Genomic DNA, 22,527 nt, shown 5'->3' with positions numbered 1-22,527 from the left:
AGCTGGAATGTTCATTGACTGGCTTGTTCATAAAACCTCCTGATATCAATAACGGCCATTCAGGTACATATTGAAATGCTATAGAAATGAAGCGATTTTAAACAGCAAGTATGATTATTGGAGTCAACAGTTGTCTTGTTTGAATCAGTCTCTAGGCTATATGATTTAGGACAGAGCTCACTAACATTAGACTTTAACGCCCTTGGAGCAATCTCTAGATCCAGTCAAAGCAATGGCCTAATGTTCTCAAACCATCCAGTACCATGTTAAATTACTGTCCAGAGAAGAGCTGACCCTTTCAGAAGCCTGCAGAGAAAAATACACCCCAAAATGAGCATCCTATGAAACAACAGTGACGGTCTGGCACTGAGGTCTCTACATCCAAGATGTCCGACCATTGTTTTCAACGTAATCTACAGTACTCACACTCGCAAAAGCAGATTCATGGACTGTCTATATCCGGGTTGCATCCGGTTTACATGGCCCAACTTCACATGAGCATTAGCACACAATGCATACAGGATGCATACAGGGATCAGTGTGAGCAGCGACAACGTCACACCATCCGAAAACATGGCAGACATTGAAAGAATATAGAATGTTAATATAATGGGCTGTGAGTGATGGAGAAAAACAAATCAGCCTCAGCGACAAATATTTGAATAACTCAATGGTTGTTTTGTTTTGTGCACGAAGGTGGTGACTAAAGTCTCTTTCTTATGAGTTAGAAATGTTCTAATCTAACTTCTCTATAGAACCCCACAGTGGAGGTGTCATAATACCCCTAAAATCTTGCGATCAGTGAAATGGTTCCAATAATTTTTCCTATAGGGGATTTTAGAAACACTTAAAATAATGGCTGTGTTTCATTTATGCTTACCCTGGCGTGATGTTTTGATAACCGTGTAAATCTCTCTCAGACAAGGTGACTTTCAATATATTTTGCTCTATTTACTCTCAGATTCGAAAACGCTAATTAGCATCAAAGTAGACATCATGCAAAACTACAAATCTCTGCTAGTTTCTGCATGCCATCTCTTGCTGACACCTGTGCTAGCAGGTACAGTGTTTCCTCCTTTAAAAGTTGCAATCTTTCACCGCATGACTTAGAGGTACTCTAAGCCAAAGCCACGCCTTTATTGCTCCAGACCACCACAAGGGGGAGTTAGAGAACTCATTATGCTTTTGGGTCCCAACGTTTTTATATGACCAATCATATTGAGTGGTTACAATGACAAAATTGACGTGAACCAACCGTCCCTGGTGACTTTCTTCAGCAAAGATGGCCGACAAAACATTACAGAGGAAGCAAATGTAAGTACTTATAACGTCATAACAAGTCAAGCAAAAAATGTACAATTGAGAGGAATATGTTATGGCTGACAATTTCTTTTAAAAAATGGCTGACAATTAAATGACTTGCCACAGAATGCTGCGGCAGCAAACAAAGTGTGCCGCAGTATGACGCAACTTTTAAAGGAGGAATTTAAAACTTGCACAAGATAGTTCACAGAATTGTCCATTTTGAGAAACTTTGCCAATGTATTAATTACTACATTTAGGTAACGTTAAATAGTTCATCCAGAGATTCTTACCTTTGCCTCGATTCGGCAGTCTCGTCCAGATCATCATGGCATTTTGTAGTTCCTTTTGATAGCCCCATTAGCACATTAGAAGCAAATATATTGATAAAACTCACCTTGTCCTAGAGAGATTTACACGGTTATGAAACATTTACGCCAGGGTAAATCTGTACGAAATGCAGCCCTTATTTTTTAAGTGTTTCTAAAATCCCTTATGGGAAAAATTTATGTTGGAAAAATTATTGGAACCATTTCCCTGTTTGACTGCTTTATGGGTATTATGACTCATACTGTGGAACTCTATGTGGCCGTCTATAGAAATTGTCATTCTGGGCCTTGTGTCAGTTAAACTGCAGTATCGAAGCAAGACTTTAGGAACAGTAGAAACCGTGCTTCTAGGCTGGATCCCTGGTCCCTTGGGGTGTGGTACTTGAAATTGGCAATCTAATAAAGCCAGCGGCACAATTTAAAATGAGGTCAACAATTCAGCAGCTGATTCACAAACTAGAGTACAGTGGGATGTATGACAGTCAAGGTTTGAGTTGGATATTTGGTTCTTGGTCTTAAGCTAAAACTGATGTGCTCTTGTTTCTGATCAATGTCAACGCCAATTAACCAATTAACTCAACACACTAATCAAATGTACTCATTTGGGATAATGAGATGCATAGCCAGAGGCCATTAAATATAATAATAATTTCACAGGAAGGAATCCAGTGATCAAACTATACCAGTGTAAAACCTGTCAGAAACATTACACTGCACTGTATGTTTCAGAAAAATAAAGCTATTCTGTTCAAAATGTGCTGTATTCAGTCAATGACATTCACACATTATATCATGCTACTCTATCTTCTTTATACACCTGGTTGAAAACAAAGAGCTTATAGTTTTACTGAGATACCTAGAGTACCAGAGAAGCCCAGCCACTCCTGGCTATTTTACTTCCCATATAGACAGTGTGGGCACCATCTGTCAATGGCCACGGATGAATGGAGCTGGAAGGAGTCTAAATATGTCTCACAGGGAACTTAAAATCAATTCAATATGGCTCAGTTTATTTCCCAGGTCCTATTTTCTGGAACCATTCACATATATCTCTGCATGGAGCATAAAGAGAGCTGCAGGATCACTGAGGGCCTAGCTGGTTGGTCAACCCACTGCAGCAGACTATAGCTGAGACGGAATATAACTCAGGAAACAACCTTATACACACAATCAATGACATCATGCTTCACACGCCAGAGAACAGCCCGTAGGATATCAGAAACAATAGCCTAAACGCATTGCAAACAATGGAGGTATTGTCCACCACCACCTGCAGTAACTGATCAAAACCCATGCTTCACAAGAATCAGGATACGGCTTTAAAACAAAATGCTAAATCTGGGGCAGCATTCAAGAGAAAGCTTTTCAAGTGCATACAATATGAACACTGAGAGACGGTATACAACCCCTGGAGTTCATCTCAATCGATACCCAGCAAGATTAGCTCCATTCAGGGACAATGAGGACTGCAGTAGCAAGCAGGTTTTAGTGACAGCTGTAGTAAGGGGGCGTGCTGATGGGGAAAGGCATCGAGAGGAGAGAGGGGCGTTTTTGTTTTGTGCTGTAGAGAGCAACAGACACACAGCCAGGCTCGACAGGCAGGTAGAGGTCTGCAGGACAGAAAAAGTTGGTTTTACTCACCCAGCATCTGGCTGAAGAGAAGTTGCTCCAGGTCACCCAGGACAGTCACTACCAGCTCTGGATCCACCTTGAGGAAGGGGGATTGGCTCCCATCCCCTTGGCTCTTGGCCTCTGACTCCACAGAAGCTCCCACTGCCTGCTTCTTGCTGGCAGCCTTGGCCTTGCTGGAGAGGATCTCATCATCAGATTTTCCGTCCTCAGGGGCTTTACTCAGGGGATTCACCTCTGCATACGGCGCCCTGGGGATCCGGCTCTGACTGGGTCTGACCAGACCAGAAGAAGCCGCCAATGGGCTGAAGGTTTTGGGTTTGCCCTGGAAGAGAGAGTGCTCTGACTTGGAGAGGTTGCGTGAGAGTGGCGCGCCCCCTCGTCCGCCACCGCCACCCCCTCCTGCCAGCTTGGGCTTGCCTGCCTTGAGGGGTCCTGCTCCAGGTTTGGCCATGTCATCACACCACTTGGGCTCGTAGAGGTGTATCTTTTTCTCTGCATCGGTGAGCACGGCCAGGTTGGTCATGGACCTCTGCTTGCGGAGGTTGGAGGACACTGGAAGCCGCCCCTCAGAGCTACCTGCACGGTACACCCTCAGTTCCCCTCGTTGGGCGCTCTGGGGCACCCCCGACTTGCCCCTCTTGGCTGCCATGCCAACAGCTTTGCCCTCGGCTTGGCCGTACGTTTTGGTGCTTTCCGCCCTTTCCATCTTTAAATCTCCTTCTCTGCCTCCTTTCACGCTACTTCTGAGCATGCCTCCTGCATGAGAGCATTTCAAAAAGCATCAGCAAGGAGAGAGAAAAATAGTCTTCCTTTCAGTCCCCTTATCCTTTCAGGAGAAAACAAGAAAAGGCTAACAAGGCACAGTCCTTGGATCTTTGCTCTTCTTTGCAGACAGATTATTCATTTTTTCCTCTCCTCATTCCCTCTGCCTCTCTCTGTCCGCCTGACAGACTGCTGCAGCAGCTGTTGCAGTGCTGCTCAGGCTCTCCTTTCTCTTCTTTCTTTCCCTGTCCTCTCTCTCTCTCTCTCTCTCTCTCTCTCTCTCTCTCTCTCTCTCTCTCTCTCTCTCTCTCTCTCTCTCTCTCTCTCTCTCTCTCTCTCTCTCTCTCTCTCTCTCTCTCTCTCTCTCTCTCTCTCAGCAGACCCTCCTGCCGCTGAAGCGCACAACAGCAGAATAACAATAGCACCAGACGCAACCACAATCCCTCCTCCTTCCTCTGCCTGTCATCTATCCTCCTCCTCCTCCTCCTCCTCCTCCTCCCTACTCCCTTTCTCCATCCCTCCTCCCTTACTCCTCCTCTGTTGCATTTAAAGATGCTTCGCTCTGCCTCAGCAGAATGTGTGAAATGTAAGGGGGTGATGAGAAATGATAAACATGATATTTTTAAAAAACTGGACAGCATTATTTTGATCACAGGCTTGTTATCACATGCTCTCGTCTCTCTCTCTCTAACCCTTTGTTCTTCCCACCTCTCTTTCTTCAGGCACGTTCTTCGCACACACAATTATTTACTGGTGTGGAAATGTGGAAATGGTGAGGAAATCTGTGTCCAAAAGCTCTCAACAACTGGAACATCCAGCTTATCTGTTTATCCTGTCTGAGCTGCCTTATTGCCTAACCCTTGTTTAATCAAAAGAAATCATATATTTAAATCTACTGAGTGTTATCAGCTTTTTACTTAAATGGAACACTAGTCTAATGATGTTTCTATGATATAATAGCAATGCTGTCCGATAGGTTTCACAGTGCATCACTACCACATCAGTATGTCCCATACTGTACCAAAATCATATGGAGGTCATCATTTAATATGGACATTACCTGCTTATTCACAAAACAAATTGAATAAATAGATTGATAATATTACACATGTATCAAAAATGATTGATGGTAAACAAACAAAACAAGGTGCTGATATTTTGGCAGCTGTATACAGTATGGAGGTTTTCAAGTCAGATCCTCTTTCACTATACAGTATCCCGCCTGGATGAGTGTAAATGGGTCTCAGCAGTGTGAAAGAGGACACACCCTATACCACGAGGCAGCACTTTATTTTACACTACAGAAATAACTAGGTAATGGCGTGGTAAAATGGTAATTACACAGTTAACCTGTTAATTACTTGTTTGTTTCTCCGGGATTCAATAAAATAAGCACAACTCGGCACAATCTGATTCAACAATATCCAATATCAGGTACATACCAGAGGTAATACTATAAGATGTGTTAGCACACTTTGGAAAGAAATGCAGGCAGCATGAGCACTAAACCCAGGGAACAGCATCCAAACCAGACTCTCTTAGTATGCAAGTTAAGTATAGCACTGCAATTACTCAACCAGCATAATTACTGTCTGTTTCATCCCCTCCCCTTAGATTGTGCGTACTTTCATTTACTCTGAATGCTATTTTAGCTCCACTAATTGTGCTTCTCGATTATTTAATGAATGTATTTATTTTGTCTTGAGACAGGTCTCTAAAATAGATATTTCGAATAGCATAATTTGTATGAATAGTGAATAAATAAAATAACACGGAGTGATGAGCTCTTTTAAGACCCTCCCTTACTGCAGCATCTTTAATGATATTCCACACGCACACATATCTCTCAAGAGAACTCTGCAATGCTCCACAGCACATGTATGCACCATGGAAAATGAGGGCCGCTTCACCAGCCAGGAGGCTTTCTGATCACACATGCCCCGATTCATTAGCCTCTCCACGTTCTATAACAGTAACATAGTACAATATATTTGGCATACATACTCATGATTATTTTTGCAGACATATGTATGTCCATAGTATGTGTGTATGATGACTCTTCACAATTGTGCTTCTAGTGTTTGAGAAATCAAGGAAGCATTTCTAGGTTGTGCTCAATTGTTCTTATCCAGGATAACCAATCAACTACTGGTAAAAACACTGCATGACCTGGTTTTCTTTGCTTTGATGCAACTGACCAGTTTGTTACAATGCCTTGAGGGCCCTTTCCCACTCTGCTCTCCCACTGTGCCTACACGCTCCACTGGCCTGATATGTGGGTCCCGGGGCGCCTGGGGTTCTTCTGAGACCCATGAAGTCATTTGATGGGTCTTAGCGAGGTGGCCTGAAAACAATGTAACGTCTTGTTCTGGCTCGTCAAAAGCAATACCCCCACGCTCCAGTCCATTGATGATGACCTCACTCCTCACTGCCAAGCTGCTCTGACAAGCTTGGTTCCTGTTGTGTAGACATTGTGGATGGGACTAAGTTGATTACCACATTTTGAAAGTATTTTTTATGTGAACATATTTGTAATATGTAGATGGGAAAAAATGCAATTACATCAAGTCCTTTCAGCAACACTGGTGAATAACCAACATATGAACTGTGCATGAGTCCTCGTAAAGAGAAAGTTAGCACCTAAAAGTAGCTTACAAAAGACCCCAAAAACGATTATGCAGCTAGCTAATTATACGGCTAAGTAATTTCCTGATTGTTCTGGACATTGTAACATGTCTGAGTGCTGGGCTAATGAACTAAGACATTGTAACATATCTGAGTGCTGGGTTAATGAACTAAGACGGTGCTTAGAAAACTTTTTATAGTCCCATACCCCTTCAAACATTCAACCTCCAGCTGTGTACCCCCTATAGCACCAGGGTCAGCGCACTCTCAAATGTTGTTTTCTGCCATCATTTTAAGCCTGCCACACACACACACTATAAGATACATTTATTAAACATAAGAATGAGTGTGAGTTTTTGTCACAACCCGGCTCGTGGGAAGTGACCAGGGCACAAATAATATAATAATAATCAATAATGTTGCTCTTTATTTTGCCATCTTACATATAAAACCTTATTTGAATAACTCACAACAGGTTAATGAGAAGAGTGTGCTTGAAATGATTCACATAACTCTGCAATGTTGGGTTGTATTGGAGAGAGTCTCAGTCTTAAATCATTTTCCAAACACAGTCTGTGCCTGTATTTCATTTTCCTGCTAGTGAGGGACGAGAATCCACTCTCACATAGGTACTTGGTTGCAAAGGGCATCAGTGTCCTAACAGTGCTATTTTCAAGGCAAGAAACTCTGAGCTCCGCCCTATCCCGAAATCTGGCAGTGGCTTCTGATTAAATTCAATTTTCACAAAACCGCTTGTTGCAATTTCAATGAGGCTCTCTTGTTCAGATATCGGTAAGTGGACTGGAGGCAGGGCATGAAAGGGAAAGGGGTGTCGGGAAATATTATTTTACATATATTACACTATATTACATTTGACATTGTCCGTAAGCTTGAGTTCATTTGCACACAAAAAAATCATACAATGATGGAAAGACCTGTGTGTTGTCCTTGTTAATGCAGACAGAGAAGACCTGTGTGTTGTCCTTGTTAATGCAGACAGAAAAGAGCTTCAACTTCTTAATCATAGCCTCAATTTTGTCCCGCACATTGAATAGATTTGTGGAGAGTATCTGTAATCCTAGATTCAGATCAATCAGGCGAGAAAAAACATTGCCCAGATAGGCCAGTTGTGTGAGAAACTCGTCATCATGCAAGCGGCAGACAAGTGAAAATTATTGACAGGAAACTTTAAGCTCATCTCTCAATGAAAAAAAAATGTGTCAATACTTCTTGATAACCAGCACACATCTGTATGTTGTAAAAATACACGAGAGTTCAGGGGCCTTGCTTTAACAAACTTAACATTTTTAATTGTAGTGTCCAAAACATATTTCAAACTGTCAGGCATTCCCTTGGCAGCAAGAGCCTCTGGGTGGATGCTGCAGTGTACCAAAGTGGCATCAGGAGCAACTGCTTGCACGCATGTTACCACTCCACTATGTCTCCTTGTCATGGCTTTTGCCCCATCAGTACAGATACCAACACATCTTGACCACCAAAGTCCATTTGATGTCACAAAGCTGTCCAGTACTTTAAAAATATCCTCCCCTGTTGTGTTGATTTCCAGTGGTTTGCAGAAGAGGATGTCTTCCTTAATTGACCCCCCATAAACGTAATGGACATATACCAGGAGCTGTGCCAGGCCCGCCACGTCTGTTGACTCGTCCAGCTGTAACGCATAGAATTCACTGGCTTGTATGCAAAGCAGTAATTGTTTCAAAACATCTCCTGCTATGTCACTGATGTGTCATGAAATCATGTTGTTTGATGAAGTCATGATCTGTGTATGTTTTTTGGGCCTTTTCCCCCAGCATGGTCCCAGCCATATCCGTGGCAGCAGGAAGAATGAAGTGCTTCACAATAGTATGGGGCTTGCCTGTCCTAGCCACTCGGTAGCTCACCATATAAGACGCTTCTAGCCCCTTCTTATTAATGGTGTCTGTTGCTTTTATACATGTCTTACTACTCGAAAGTCGTCTTAATTCTCGCTCAAAAACCTCCTGTGGCTTATTTTTCAAATTTTCATGTTTTATTTCTAAATGTCTGCGCAAGAGTGAAGGTTTCTCGCGAGAGAGTAACGGTTAATTTGATTGGATGTTAATCATTTGACTAGGCTACCTGTATTTGAAATTGTGTTGTTATTTTGCTGAACAGTAGATGGTTTAATTTTATACTTGGCAGTGAAACAAGACCATTCAGGCGCTACAAAAAGCTCACCCAACTGTATAGCCCCGTTGGAAAATATAAATGGACTGTCTGAAAATGTGACAAATATTTTTTTATTAAAAATAATATATATATACGTATATATATATATATTTTAAATTGTGAATCACATTTTTATTTGGCCTACCCCCAACGGCATTGCGCTTAGCCCAGTTTGGGAATATCTGAACTAGGACATTGTAACATATCTGAGTGCTGGGTTAATGTACTAGGACATTGTAACATATCTGATATGTTACAATGTCCTAGTACATTAACCCAGCACTCAGATGTTACAATGTCCTAGTTCTGTTACAATGTCCTAGTACATTAAACCAGCACTCAGATGTTACAATGTCCTAGTTCTGTTACAATGTCCTACTACATTAACCCAGCACTCAGATATGTGAGTGCTGAGTTAATGTACTAGGACATTGTAACAGAACTAGGACATTGTAACATATCTGAGGGCTGGTTTAATGTAATGGGACATTGTAACATACAGTGCCTTGCAAAAGTATTCATCCTCCTTAGCATTTTTACTATTTTGTTGCATTACAACCTGCAATTTCAATAGATTTGTATTTGGATTTCATGTAATGGATATATTCAAAATAGTCCAAATTGGTGAAGTGAAATGAAAAAAATAAAAATACAAAAACGGTTGAAGTGGTGCGTGCATATGTATTCACCCCTTTACTATTAAGCCCCTAAATAAGATCTAGTGCAACAAATTAGCTTCAGAAGTCATATAATTAGTTAAATAAAGTCCATGTGTGTGCAATCTAAGTGTCACATGATCTGTCACATGATCTTAGTATATATACACCTGTTCCGAACAGCCCCAAGTCTGCAAAACCACAAAGCAAGGGTCACCACCAAGCGAGCGGCACCACGAAGACCAAGAGCTCTCCAAACAGGTCAGGGACAAAGTTGTGGAGAAGTACAGATCAGGGTTGGGTTATAAAAAAAATATCTGAAACTTTGAACATCCCACGGAGCACCATTAAATCCGTTATTAAAAAAATGGAAAGAATATTGCTCCACAACAAACCTGCCAAGAGAGGGCTGCCCACCAAAACTCACAGACCAGGCAAGGAGAGCATTAATCAGAGGCAACAAAGAGACCAAAGATAACCCTGAAGGAGCTGCAAAGCTCCACAGTAGAGATTGGAGTATCTGTCCACACTTTAAGCTGTACAGTTCACAGAGCTGGGCTTTACAGAAGAGTGGCCAGAAAAAAGCCATTGTTTAAAGAGAAAAATAAGCAAACACATTTTGTGTTCGCCAAAAAGCATTTGGGAGACTCCCCAAACATATGGAATAAGATACTCTGTTCAAATGAGACTAAAATGTAGCTTTTTGTCCATCAAGGAAAATACTATGTCTGGTGCAAACTCAACACCTCTTATCACCCCGAGAACACCATCCCCACAGTGAAGCATGGTGGTGGCAGCATCATGCTGTGAGGATGTTTTTCATTGGCAGGGACTGGGAAACTGGTCAGAATTGAAGGAATGATGGATGGAGCAAAATACAGGGAAATTATTGAGGGAAACCTGATTCAGTCTTCCAGATATTTGAGACTGCTTCCAGCAGGACAATGACCCTAAGTTTACTGCTAAAGAAACACGGGGGAAACATTTAATTGTCTTGGAATGGCCTAGTCAAATCCCAGACCTCAATCCAATTGAGAATATGTGGTATGACTTAAAGATTGCTGTACACCAGAGGAACCTGGATGTGCCAAGCTTATAGAGACATACCCCAAGAGACTTGAAGCTGTAATTGCTGCAATAGGTTGCTCTACAAAGTATTGACTTTGGGTGACTGAATAGTTCTGCACGTTTTCAGTTATTTTGTCTTATTCTTGTTTGTTTCACAAGAAAAAATCTTCAAAGTGGTAGACATGTTGTGTAAATCAAATGATACAAACCCCCCCAAAATAAATTTTACTTCCAGGTTGTAAGACATCAAAATAGGAAAAATGCCAAGGGGAGTGAATACTTTCGCAAGCCACTGTATCTGAGTGCTGGATTAATGCACTAGGACATTGTAACATATCGAAATGCTGGGTAAATGAACGAGGACATTGTAACATAGCTGAATGCTGGGTTAAAAATGTATTTGGGATCGGTGTCCCATCCGGGTTGAGTTAAAGAAGGCTAATGCGATTAGCATGAGGTTGTAGGTAACAAGAACATTTACCAGGACGCAGACATATCTGATATTGCCAGAAAGCTTAAATTCTTGTTAATCTAACTGCACTGTCCAATTTACAGTAGCTATTACAGTGAAATAATACATTGCTATTGTTTGAGGAGAGTGCACAGTTTTGAACAAAAAAGTTATTAATAAACAAATGAGGCACATTTGGGCAGTCTTGATACAACATTTTGAACAAAAATGCAATGGTTCATTGGATCAGTCTAAAACTTTGCACATACACTGCCGCCATCTAGTGGCCAAAATCTAAATTGCAGCTGGGCAGGAATAATACATTATGGCCTTTCAAATATGATGGTACAAAGAAAATATAAAAGAACAGTTGTTTTTTAATTTGTATTTTCTTTTACCAGATCTATTGTTGTTCTCCTACATTACTTTCACATTTCCACAAACTTCAAAGTGTTTCCTTTCACATGGTACCAAGAATATGCATATCCTTGCTTCAGGGCCTGAGTTACAGGCATTTAGATTTGGGTATGTCATTTTAGGCAAAAAATTGAAACAAAGGGATGGATACTTAAGAGGACATTGTAACTCATATCTGAGTGCTGGGTTAATGTACTAGGACATTGTAACATATCTGAGTGCTGGGTTAATGTACTAGGACATTGTAACATATCTGGGTGCTGCGTTATTGGACTAGTACATTGTAACATATCTGAGGACTGGGTTATTGAACTAGGACATTGCAACATATCTGAGTGCTAGGAGGGAGACACCCTTCCTCAGGAGAGGCCAGGGTGGACCAGCATCCAGAATCCAGCCGCTGCTTTCCCACACATCTGGAGACTAATCTGACTCTACGATTCACCAGCTGTGTGTGTGTGTGTGTGTGTGTGTGTGTGTGTGTGAGTGTGTGTGTGTGTGTGTGTGTGTGTGTGTGTGTGTGTGTGTGTGTGTAAGTAAAGAGGCTATGGGGTGGACAGCTCCACAGCTGCCAGTGAACTGGAGAGTCTATGTAATTATTCTGTGACGGCTCAGCTGCTGTGGCAAAACCATGATGATGTTGCAACATATCAAAGATACAAAGGAACGTTCCTGCCCAGTGTGTGTGTGTGTGTGTGTGTGTGTGTGTGTGTGTGTGGTGTCAAAGAAAAGCAGAATGATCCTTGATGTCCTACCATAAAGATACAACTCCTTTCAAACATTAATGAAATCATTGTGCTGAGTGGAATGTGAGCCCGAGGGTCCAGGATATTGTAAAAACCTGAATAGTAATGTGAGTGCATTTTCTTCTCCCAACTTTCCCCATATGCTGAATATTAGTATATTCCTGCTGAGCTCAATATGCTGGAGACCTGTAGAGGAAGGAAGATGAAAACTACTAAGTCATCTTGCTCGTTTCAAGTCTCACCAAAGTGATTATCTTTCTTCCTTTTTTTAACCTCGGAGTGTTTTGTGTGCTGTCATAGAAATAATACTATTATATTGTTCCTGGACATTCAAAATGTTCACAGGTGTTGTTTCCAAAATGGCTGCCATAGATCAGCTGGTTTAACCTGGTGGTAAGGGTAGGCAACAACACATCTGCCACACTGATCCTCAACACCTGGGCCCGTCAGGGGAGCTAGCTTAGTCCCCTCCTGTACTCCCTGTTCACCCACGACTGAGTGGCCAAGCATGACTCCAACACCATCATTATGTTTCCTGACGACAAGGATGAGACGGCCTATAGGGAGGAGGTCAGAGACCTGGCGGTGTGGTGCCAGGACAACAACCTCTCCCTCAATGTGAGCAAGACAAAGGAGATGATCGAGGGCTATAGGAAAAGGAACGCCAAACAGGCCCCCATTAACATCGACGGGGCTGTAGTGGCGAGAGTTTCAAGTTCCTTGGTACCAGTACCCCGCGTATATAGCCTCGTTATTGTTATCTAATTTTATTTACTTACTTATTTACTTACTTTTTTTTAAACTTTAGTTTATTTTGTAAATATTTTCGATTTCTACTCTATTTCTTGTTGGTTAAGGGCTTGTAAGGAAGCATTTCACGGTAAGGTTGTATTCGGCACATGTGACAAATAAAATTTGATTTGATGAAGCTACACACTGATTACACTTATGAAGCCACATACTGATTATACTGACGAAGCCACACAGAGAACATTCTCAATATGGAATAAACATATATCCTCTCAATAGAGAGCGGACCTCTCTTTACCCCTTTATCAATACTGTCTAAGACACAGTGATGGGTTGGAAGAGACCCCAGGGCTGTCCTGAGGGGATGTGAGGCACTCTGTGACAGGAGGCGAAAGTGCGTTCCAGATCAAATCACTGGGTCCCTCAGTCCTGCATCTGTCCATTCGGCCCTAAAGACCACTCAACCACTCAACCTCCCACCACCCTCTACTAGGGGAATATAGTGAGGGGCCATCACCCTCTCTCAGAGGAATACAGTGAGGGGCCACCACAGCCTCTCCCAGAGGAATATAGTGAAGGGCCACCCACAGCCTCTCTCAGAGGAATACAGTGAGCGGCCACCACAGCCTCTCCCAGAAGAATATAGTGAGGGGCCACCACAGCCTCTCCCAGAAGAATATAGTGAGGGGCCACCACAGCCTCTCTCGGTCATTACCATAATTAAGAGACACTACAAAGACTTTATAACTACTCAGAAGGCTTTTATAACTACTTACAAGGCTTTTATAGTAAAAGTGGTTTTCTGAGTTCCTTTTCTCATTATCTGCACGCTGGGTGTTCCTAAAGTGTACTAATCAGGGCAACACTTAGACCCCTCTCTCTCCATTACAGGCTCAGAGTGACTTTCGTATTCTCCTTTCATATTCTCCTCTTACTGTAGGTCCATGTTAGTTAAACTATAGGTTGACATTGTGGTTTTTTGTAGACAGGGATGTTTGCAAATTGATATTTTTGCAGAATGACTATTCCAATGTCCAATCCTCATGTCCCCCAGCAGTCTGAAAACTTGGTACTAAACATCTTCACAGACATGTCACTGTGAAATTAATCGCTATGTTCCTATTCAACATTTGAAGATGCAAAACATATACATTCTCTGGTAAGAATAAAACAGACAATGGAGTTTAAAGTTAAGATCTTCGAATGGCTTTTTAAACAGTTTTGACATACATTTCACGGCAAGTGTACTCCCGAGATGTAGAAACATTTTGGAAACCGCCGTATGCTGTATGGGTTTTAAGATTGATTTTGACAGTCGGGAAAACATATTTTCCCACATGTGCGTTTACGAAAAACAGTATTTATATAACAGCAGCAGTGAGATGCAGTTGTGACAAACTGCTGGAGGAGATCCTAGGTCCTGATGTATAAAACAGGTGGGGAGTAATGAAGTGTTTACTGTACTGTATGTTGGCAGTCACTGTAGTGAGAACTAGTGAAAGGGGCGGTGCCTACTAACAGTGGAATACTATAACAACCAGTACATATTTGCGTGGCATGCTGTCCTGTTTACTGAAAGACAACTGCTTGTCAATATGTCCTAATTTGCTGTGTTGCCATGACTGACAAAAAGATAGGGTGTGATCTGTTAGTAAAATAAAAGATAGGGTGTGATCTGTTAGTAAAATAAAAGATAGGGTGTGATCTGTTAGTAAAATAAAAGATAGGGTGTGATCTGTTAGTAAAATAAAAGATAGGGTGGGATCTGTTAGTAAAATAAAAGATAGGGTGTGATCTGTTAGTAAAATAAAAGATAGGGTGTGATCTGTTAGTAAAATAAAAGATAGGGTGTGATCTGTTAGTAAAATAAAAGATAGGGTGTGATCTGTTAGCAAAATAAAAGATAGGGTGTGATCTGTTAGTAAAATAAAAGATAGGGTGTGATCTGTTAGCAAAATAAAAGATAGGGTGTGATCTGTTAGTAAAATAAAAGATAGGGTGTGATCTGTTAGTAAAATAAAAGATAGGGTGTGATCTGTTAGCAAAATAAAAGATAGGGTGTGATCTGTTAGCAAAATAAAAGATAGGGTGTGATCTGTTAGTAAAATAAAAGATAGGGTGTGATCTGTTAGTAAAATAAAAGATAGGGTGTGATCTGAATAGTAATGTGAGTGCATTTTCTTCTCCCAACTTTCCCCATATGCTGAATATTAGTATATGATAGGGTGTCATCTGTGATCTGTTAGCAAAATAAAAGATAGGGTGTGATCTGTTAGCAAAATAAAAGATAGGGTGTGATCTGTTAGTAAAATAAAAGATAGGGTGTGATCTGTTAGTAAAATAAAAGATAGGGTGTGATCTGTTAGTAAAATAAAAGATAGGGTGTGATCTGTTAGCAAAATAAAAGATAGGGTGTGATCTGTTAGCAAAATAAAAGATAGGGTGTGATCTGTTAGTAAAATAAAAGATAGGGTGTGATATGTTAGTAAAATAAAAGATAGGGTATGATCTGTTAGCAAAATAAAAGATAGGGTGTGATCTGTTAGTAAAATAAAAGATAGGGTGTGATCTGTTAGTAAAATAAAAGATAGGGTGTGATCTGTTAGTAAAATAAAAGATAGGGTGTGATCTGTTAGTAAAATAAAAGATAGGGTGTGATCTCTTAGTAAAATAAAAGATAGTGTGTGATCTGTTAGCAAAATAAAAGATAGGGTGTGATCTGTTAGTAAAATAAAAGATAGGGTGTGATCTGTTAGTAAAATAAAAGATAGGGTGTGATCTGTTAGTAAAATAAAAGATAGGGTGTGATCTGTTAGTAAAATAAAAGATAGTGTGTGATCTGAATAGTAATGTGAGTGCATTTTCTTCTCCCAACTTTCCCCATATGCTGAATATTAGTATATGATAGGGTGTCATCTGTGATCTGTTAGTAAAATAAAAGATAGGGTGTGATCTCTTAGTAAAATAAAAGATAGGGTGTGATCTGTTAGTAAAATAAAAGATAGGGTGTGATCTCTTAGTAAAATAAAAGATAGGGTGTGATCTGTTAGTAAAATAAAAGATAGGGTGTGATCTGTTAGTAAAATAAAAGATAGGGTGTGATCTGTTAGCAAAATAAAAGATAGGGTGTGATCTGTTAGTAAAATAAAAGATAGGGTGTGATCTGTTAGTAAAATAAAAGATAGTGTGTGATCTGTTAGCAAAATAAAAGATAGGGTGTGATCTGTTAGCAAAATAAAAGATAGGGTGTGATCTGTTAGTAAAATAAAAGATAGTGTGTGATCTGTTAGTACACTAAATGATAGGGTGTCATCTGTGATATAAAGTAGCTTACCATGGTTGAATCATCTGATAAAAACGCTTAAGGATCGTCCCCTTTTTTTCAATTTTCGCCTAAAATTCTAACTGCCTGTAGCTCAGGCAATGAAGCAAGGATGTGCATATTCTTGGTACCATTTGAAAGAAAACACTTTTGAAGTTTGTGGAAATGTGAAAGGAATGTAGGATAATATAACACATTACATCTGATAAAAGATAATAAAAAAAAGAAAAAGTTTTTTATTTTTTTATTTTATTACCATTATCTTTGAAATGCAAGAGAAAGGTCATAATGTGTTATTCCAGCCCAGCTGCAATTTATATATTGTCCACTAGATGGCAGCAGTGTATGTGCAAAGGTTCAGACTGATCCAATGAACCATTGTATTTCTGTTCAAAATATTGTGTCAAGACTGCCTAAATGTGCCTCGTTTTTTAATACATTTTCATGTTGAAAACATGAATTCTCCTCAAACAATAGCATGGTATTCTTTCACTGTAATAGCTACTGTAAATTGGACAGTGCAGTTAGATTAACAAGAATTTAAGCTTTCTGCCAATATCAGATATGTCTATGTCCTGGTAAATTTTCTTGTTACTTACAACCTCATGCTAATCACATTAGCCTACATTAGCTCAACCGTCCCGCAGGGCACCCACCAATCCTGAAGAAGTTTTAAAACATGGTCAGGGGACAGAATTGATCCTAACCATAGAGTGAAATGTGAATAGATTTCTGTTGAAAATGAACATGGAAAAACAACATTATTGGACAGCATAGTTGGAAACAATCCCACCACCTGCATCCTGTGAAATCCCAATTCAACCTGTGATCACAAGCAACAACAAAAAAAGATTGTCTAGAAACATTTTCCAATGGTTTTATGTTTCCTCAAGGATATCAGAGTACAATTGACCATAGTTTCTACTAGTCCTGGTATATGCAAAATCATGACCAAATGTAAGGCTGTTTCTTTGTACATGTGGCCTTGATGCCTCAGATGAGAGCTCCAGATCAGAGCGGATGCATACACTGTATATACAAAAGTATATGGACGCCCCTTCAAATGTGTGGATTTAGTTACTTCAGACACACTCTTCTCAGAAGAGTGGAGGCTGTTATAGCAGCAAAGTGGTGACCAACTCCATATTAATGGCCCTGATTTTGGAATGATATATTTGACAAGCAGATGTCTACATACTTTTTGCCAGTTTGTCAGGATGGATTTAGACAGATAAGTGTCTGAAAACGACTACAAATACCCATAAAGCCTGCTCAGATAACCTACTACAGCAGGAGGACTAGATTTGGTACCAAACCCTGGATCTGGAGATTTGTGTAACACCTTAATCACATTGGTGTAGGACTGGGGCAGTAAACCCTATGACATATTTTCATTGAATTGGTTAAAAAGAATGTCTACAAGATGTTTAATGGAAGTCGAACCGAATGTGGTATCCAAAACCAGTTTGTTCTTCAATCCTCAAGCAGTAGTATACTTTGTCGTTGAGTTAAATAGGCCAACCCTAATACTAGTACTGTACAGTGAACGTGGTGAGACAACGAGTGAATGTGACTCACCCAGGTCATCACAGCACACCTCCATGGAGTCAGAGGAGCAGTCACTCAGGTCCTCCAGAGAAGAGGCATCATCATCCTGGACATTCAACCTACATGCACAGCATGACCATCAATTTGCACCACCATACAATTCTGTCAGTGTAACTGATAGAACAGGGACATTCATATAATACATTTTTACACTACAATATGTTGTACTGAATAGCCTATATAATCATGTGTTCCCACTAGGCACCTGGTTGACTCAACGTTGTTTCCATGTAATTTCAATGATATTATATTGAACCAAGTGGAACAGATGTTGAATTGACATCTGTCCCCAGTGGATTGTCTTACACGTATTCCAGACATACTCCCAGTGAGTATACATTAAAGTAGAGCTGATGCTATCAGTGTACCCTCACCTGAACCTGAAAGGTGCCACAGTGGCCATGTTACTACGGGCTGGCTCACTCCCTCTGCGTGGCACACTGACTGTCTGCCTGGTACCACCACCACCACTCTGGCTCAGATGGGACGCTCTATGTTTGTTGGTGGACATGTCTTTTTTAGGAGCGATCATGCCATGGCAGGAGAGGTTCCTCGGCTCCCTCTGCTCCTGACGGGTGGTCATCAACACAGCGCTGATCAGATTCCCGTTCCCTGCTTTAGTGTTGGAGAGCCTGCTTTGGCCTGAGTGGAGATCACCACCAGAGAGCTTCGACAGGGCATCCTGCGCATCTCCATTGTCGTCCAGACGGCTGTGGCGAACCCCGCCTGAGGCCCAGTTCCCATTGGCATTTCTCCTGGTGGGAAGTTCTCGAAAAGCCTTCTGGGATAGAGCATTGCTGCTGCGGAGGTCCAGGGTGTCCTTGGAGCGTGGTGGTGGTGTCTGTCTCTTGGGGACCTGGGGGCTGCTGTAGGCTGACCGGCTGATGGTGCCTCTCTCTGGGGCATAGGAGACTCTGGAGGAGGAGCCAGTGGGACAGATACCACCCCTCAAAGCTGCACTTTGAGATGATGAAGAGTAGGAGGGATGCATTTTGGTGCTGAGTTGAAACTGTGCTGTGGGGTTAGATAGGGCGCTGCCCCCCTGATGTTTGGGGTCCAATTTGGAGAGGGGGGTTATCCTCTGGGGAAGGGGGATACCAGAGACCAGACCTGAGCTTGGTTGGGCCTGGGAGATGGTCTTGATGTTCACACCGCCGCTCATGGTTTTCTGAAAGAAAAATAATTTTAAAAATGACACGATGCTCTTCATATTTCATATTTCAGCCTTTGTTTACATGTGGATGAGACCAAGTGAAAGTCTCCAAACTATTACCATGCTACAATTGATTGATTCTAATTGGTTTCCTTTTTCATGGTGTTTTCTTGACTACAAATGTCGGATCTTAATTTAATCCCTTTCAAATCAAAGCAATTTTTGTTGATCACATGCTTTGATAACAACAGGCGTAGTTTCACTAACAGTGAAATGCTTACTTACGGGCCCTTCCCAACAATGCAGAGAGAAAGAAAAATGAGAAATAATAGAAAAGCAAATTAATAAAAGTCATAATAAATACACAATGAGTAACACAACTTGTCTATATACACGCGGTACCAGTACCGAGTCGATATGCAGGGGTACAAGGAAATTGAGTTAGATATGTACATACACACTAAGATTAAAGTGACAGATAATTTAGTCACAGGAGGAAAATAATCCTGCGTTAGGTGTTTGTATACAATGCAGTTTTCTTTTTTTAAACTTATTTTTTCAATTGAACCTTTATTTAACTTAAGTTAAGAACAAATTCTTATTTACACCGGCTGTCACTGGCAGTACCGTGCCTTCTGTAGGCTACGTGCAAGCTACAGAGAGTCTTGTGCCAATTCATATGTGGATTATAATACATTGACATATATGTAAGGGGTAAATGTTTTTGTTATGCTTTTTTTAAATAAATTGTTTTATTATATGTTGAAGGCAAGCAATAGGCAGAACAAATTATTTTGGTTGCCTCAGTGCCTGTGTGGTCATGCGGTTAAAAGCCATTGACCCCAGCACACAAATGCCAGAGTCGACATAGCTTCGAATTCGTCCCACTGCCCTTTGACTCATGGATGAATGCAATCGGAACAACGTTTTATAACAGGCAAGCATTCTGTACAGTAGAAATCAAGTATTTCCTTGTTCAACATCGCAAATCTACTCTGGCAATTTACCAGCTACCTTTTATGAATGGAAACTAATGTTGGTGTAGCCTACTGTTATTATTTTATTTGTTATCTATTTATGTTCTCCAAAAGTGTCTGGTATGGTCATTTCTTATCAGAATCGGGGGTAAAATATCCCTGGACTGTCCATGTTTGAAATGTGTAAATAAATCAGGGCAATCGGGCGAGTTATTTGTTACAGAAGGGCGTGGGTCAGAATTGAACTCACACTGACATTGTAAGCCTATATGTGCACTCTGAAGGCAGTGTTCCTAACTGCTAGACCGACCCCAGGCCACTATTGAACTACATTTTGACCCTAGTATACGCTTGACACTTGTCGTAGCCTAGTGGAGACCAATATCAATCTTGTGTTATTAAGCTATATAAAACCATAGCTGTTGATATGTATGGCTGCATTTCAGATACATTTTTGAGCATTTGAAGGGTGTAGAACTAGGACCTAGGCCTATAGCGTTTTAGCGAGAGAGAACATTATTTTGATAGCAAGCCCAGATCACACTGACTCGACTGCCTTCGCGTGGAGAGGAAGAGAACTGCTCATTTTCAGTCAACTCAAGAGGCTCATTTCAATTTCCTGATGCAGCAGGTAAATTCTCTGCGACAACAGAGGGATTATGTTAAGATCTGACATCTGTCCTTCCTGAATATCAAATATCAGTAGTTAGGTTACTGAACATATCATATGGACTCAATCAGAAACAAATTGAGGGGTGTTGTAGAGGTCCATGTGTGTGGTCCTGCTTCGTGGGAGACTAGGGAGAACACGTACATGTGTTTATCTCATACAAAATATACTGTGGATCATATTCTTGCAAGCCGTAGGAGACGGAAAATGGCATGCTTCTTGTAACATTTGTTCTACACTATACTGGACAACAGGTGAACCTGCCAGTCTGTCTGTCTGACACACAGAGAAAGAGAGTGCGTTACTGTCTATAGATTCACTGTATGTCCTGTCAAATATGATTTCAACAGAGGATCGGGAATGCGTGGGGACGTGGGTACTTGAATTGAGTGTCATGAAAGTCACGTCAAATAAAATAGAATTGTGTTAATATTTTAATTCTCATCATTTCGGTTGGAGCAGCTTTGCCACAAACATATTCCATCATTCCCCTTTTCCCTCCAGTGAACTGCATGCTGGGAGAGTCAGTGACAGACTGACATCGTTACTGACTGACATCATTTGGCACACGCAGCAGGACTGCTGGCCCTTTAAGGTAGTGCCAGCAGCACCCCACCCCTCCCCAACTCATGGTCTGGTCATGTCCCTGGTTCATGCTACATCTTAAAATCTATTTGTATACACATATTTAGCAGATGTTATTGCAGGTGTAGAGAAATGCGTGTGTTCCTAGCTCCAGCAGTGCAGTAATATCTAACAATTCACAACAGTACACACATATCTAAAAGTAAAATAATGGAATTAAGAAATGTATAAATATTAGGACGAGCAATTTTCTGAGTCCGGAGTATAAAAATATATATGTGATGTACATTATAGACATTATGGACTCCACCCTGTGCTACGGTAACCATGGCCTCCCCATCAACACCCAGCCCCTGTCTATCACCCTCATATCAAAACAAAAGAAAACAGCAGCATCTTTGTCGTGGGGGACTTGTTGACATGTTCTGCTGCAGCTGCACAGTAGATCGCCAGAGGCACCACTATAAGATACTCAATGTAATATATAATTGGACCTGTAGTTAATTTAGTCCTATTTGCCCTCCTGCACAACACATGGCTCCGTGTCTCTGTTCCAGATGACCCATTCAGTAATCATCGGAGTGGAGATAAACACAACAGGCCAGTGCCTTGAACAACCTGGAGGTACGGCTAGTAAGGCCTGCATTTACACATGTAATGTAGGCATAGTAGGAGCGCAGCAGATGTTACCACACGCACACACTGTATGAACTAATGCATGTGGACATGCACGCACACACACACACACACACACACACACACACACACGCACGCGCACGTGCACACACACACCACACAAACACACACATTGATGAACATGAATAGATTTGACATTAATGACAATGGAGTGACTGGGTGGTTCGAGCCCTGAATGTTGATTGGCTAACAGCCGCGGTATATCAGACCGTATACCACTGGTATGACATTACTGCTCTAATTACATTGGTAACCAGTTTATAATAGCAATAAGGCACCTCAAGGGTTTGTGAAATATGGCTAATATACCACACCTCCTCGGGCATATTGATTAAACATACACTGCTAGCCTATAGTCTGCTGATTTGGTTTAAACTAGTCAACGTGATAGTGTTTGTTTATCAACATTTACGAACCCACTGTACCTCTGAATCTTGCCACAGATTATTATGACATCCAGTAGAATGCAGCCCATATCTACAGAGCACACCACACACCAAGATGTTAGATTAACAAGATGGCTCCTGTTAGGACACACAGAGACCTAGAACCAGACAGGAGTGGAGTAAT

The 22,527-nt window shown here is 41.1% G+C and overlaps 1 protein-coding gene across 1 annotated transcript in view; it reads right to left on the bottom strand.

Annotated features, from left to right (window-relative positions):
- The window catches only part of LOC115142363 (neuron navigator 1-like), a 145,347-nt gene that overhangs the window by 116,026 nt on the left and 6,794 nt on the right, over positions 1–22,527 (bottom strand). The window contains exons 2-4 of the mRNA XM_065002012.1: positions 18,251–19,044; positions 17,847–17,935; positions 3,273–4,019 (exon numbers count right to left, since the gene is read on the bottom strand). Coding sequence (XP_064858084.1) covers positions 3,273–4,019; positions 17,847–17,935; positions 18,251–19,044 — 1,630 coding nt within the window. The remainder of the gene's footprint in view (positions 1–3,272; positions 4,020–17,846; positions 17,936–18,250; positions 19,045–22,527) is intronic.

The sequence above is a fragment of the Oncorhynchus nerka genome, linkage group LG15, assembly GCF_034236695.1.
Source record: "Oncorhynchus nerka isolate Pitt River linkage group LG15, Oner_Uvic_2.0, whole genome shotgun sequence".
Lineage (NCBI taxonomy): Eukaryota > Metazoa > Chordata > Actinopteri > Salmoniformes > Salmonidae > Oncorhynchus > Oncorhynchus nerka.
Note: the sequence above shows the minus strand (reverse complement) of the source record. Positions and strands in the feature narration are given on the sequence as shown.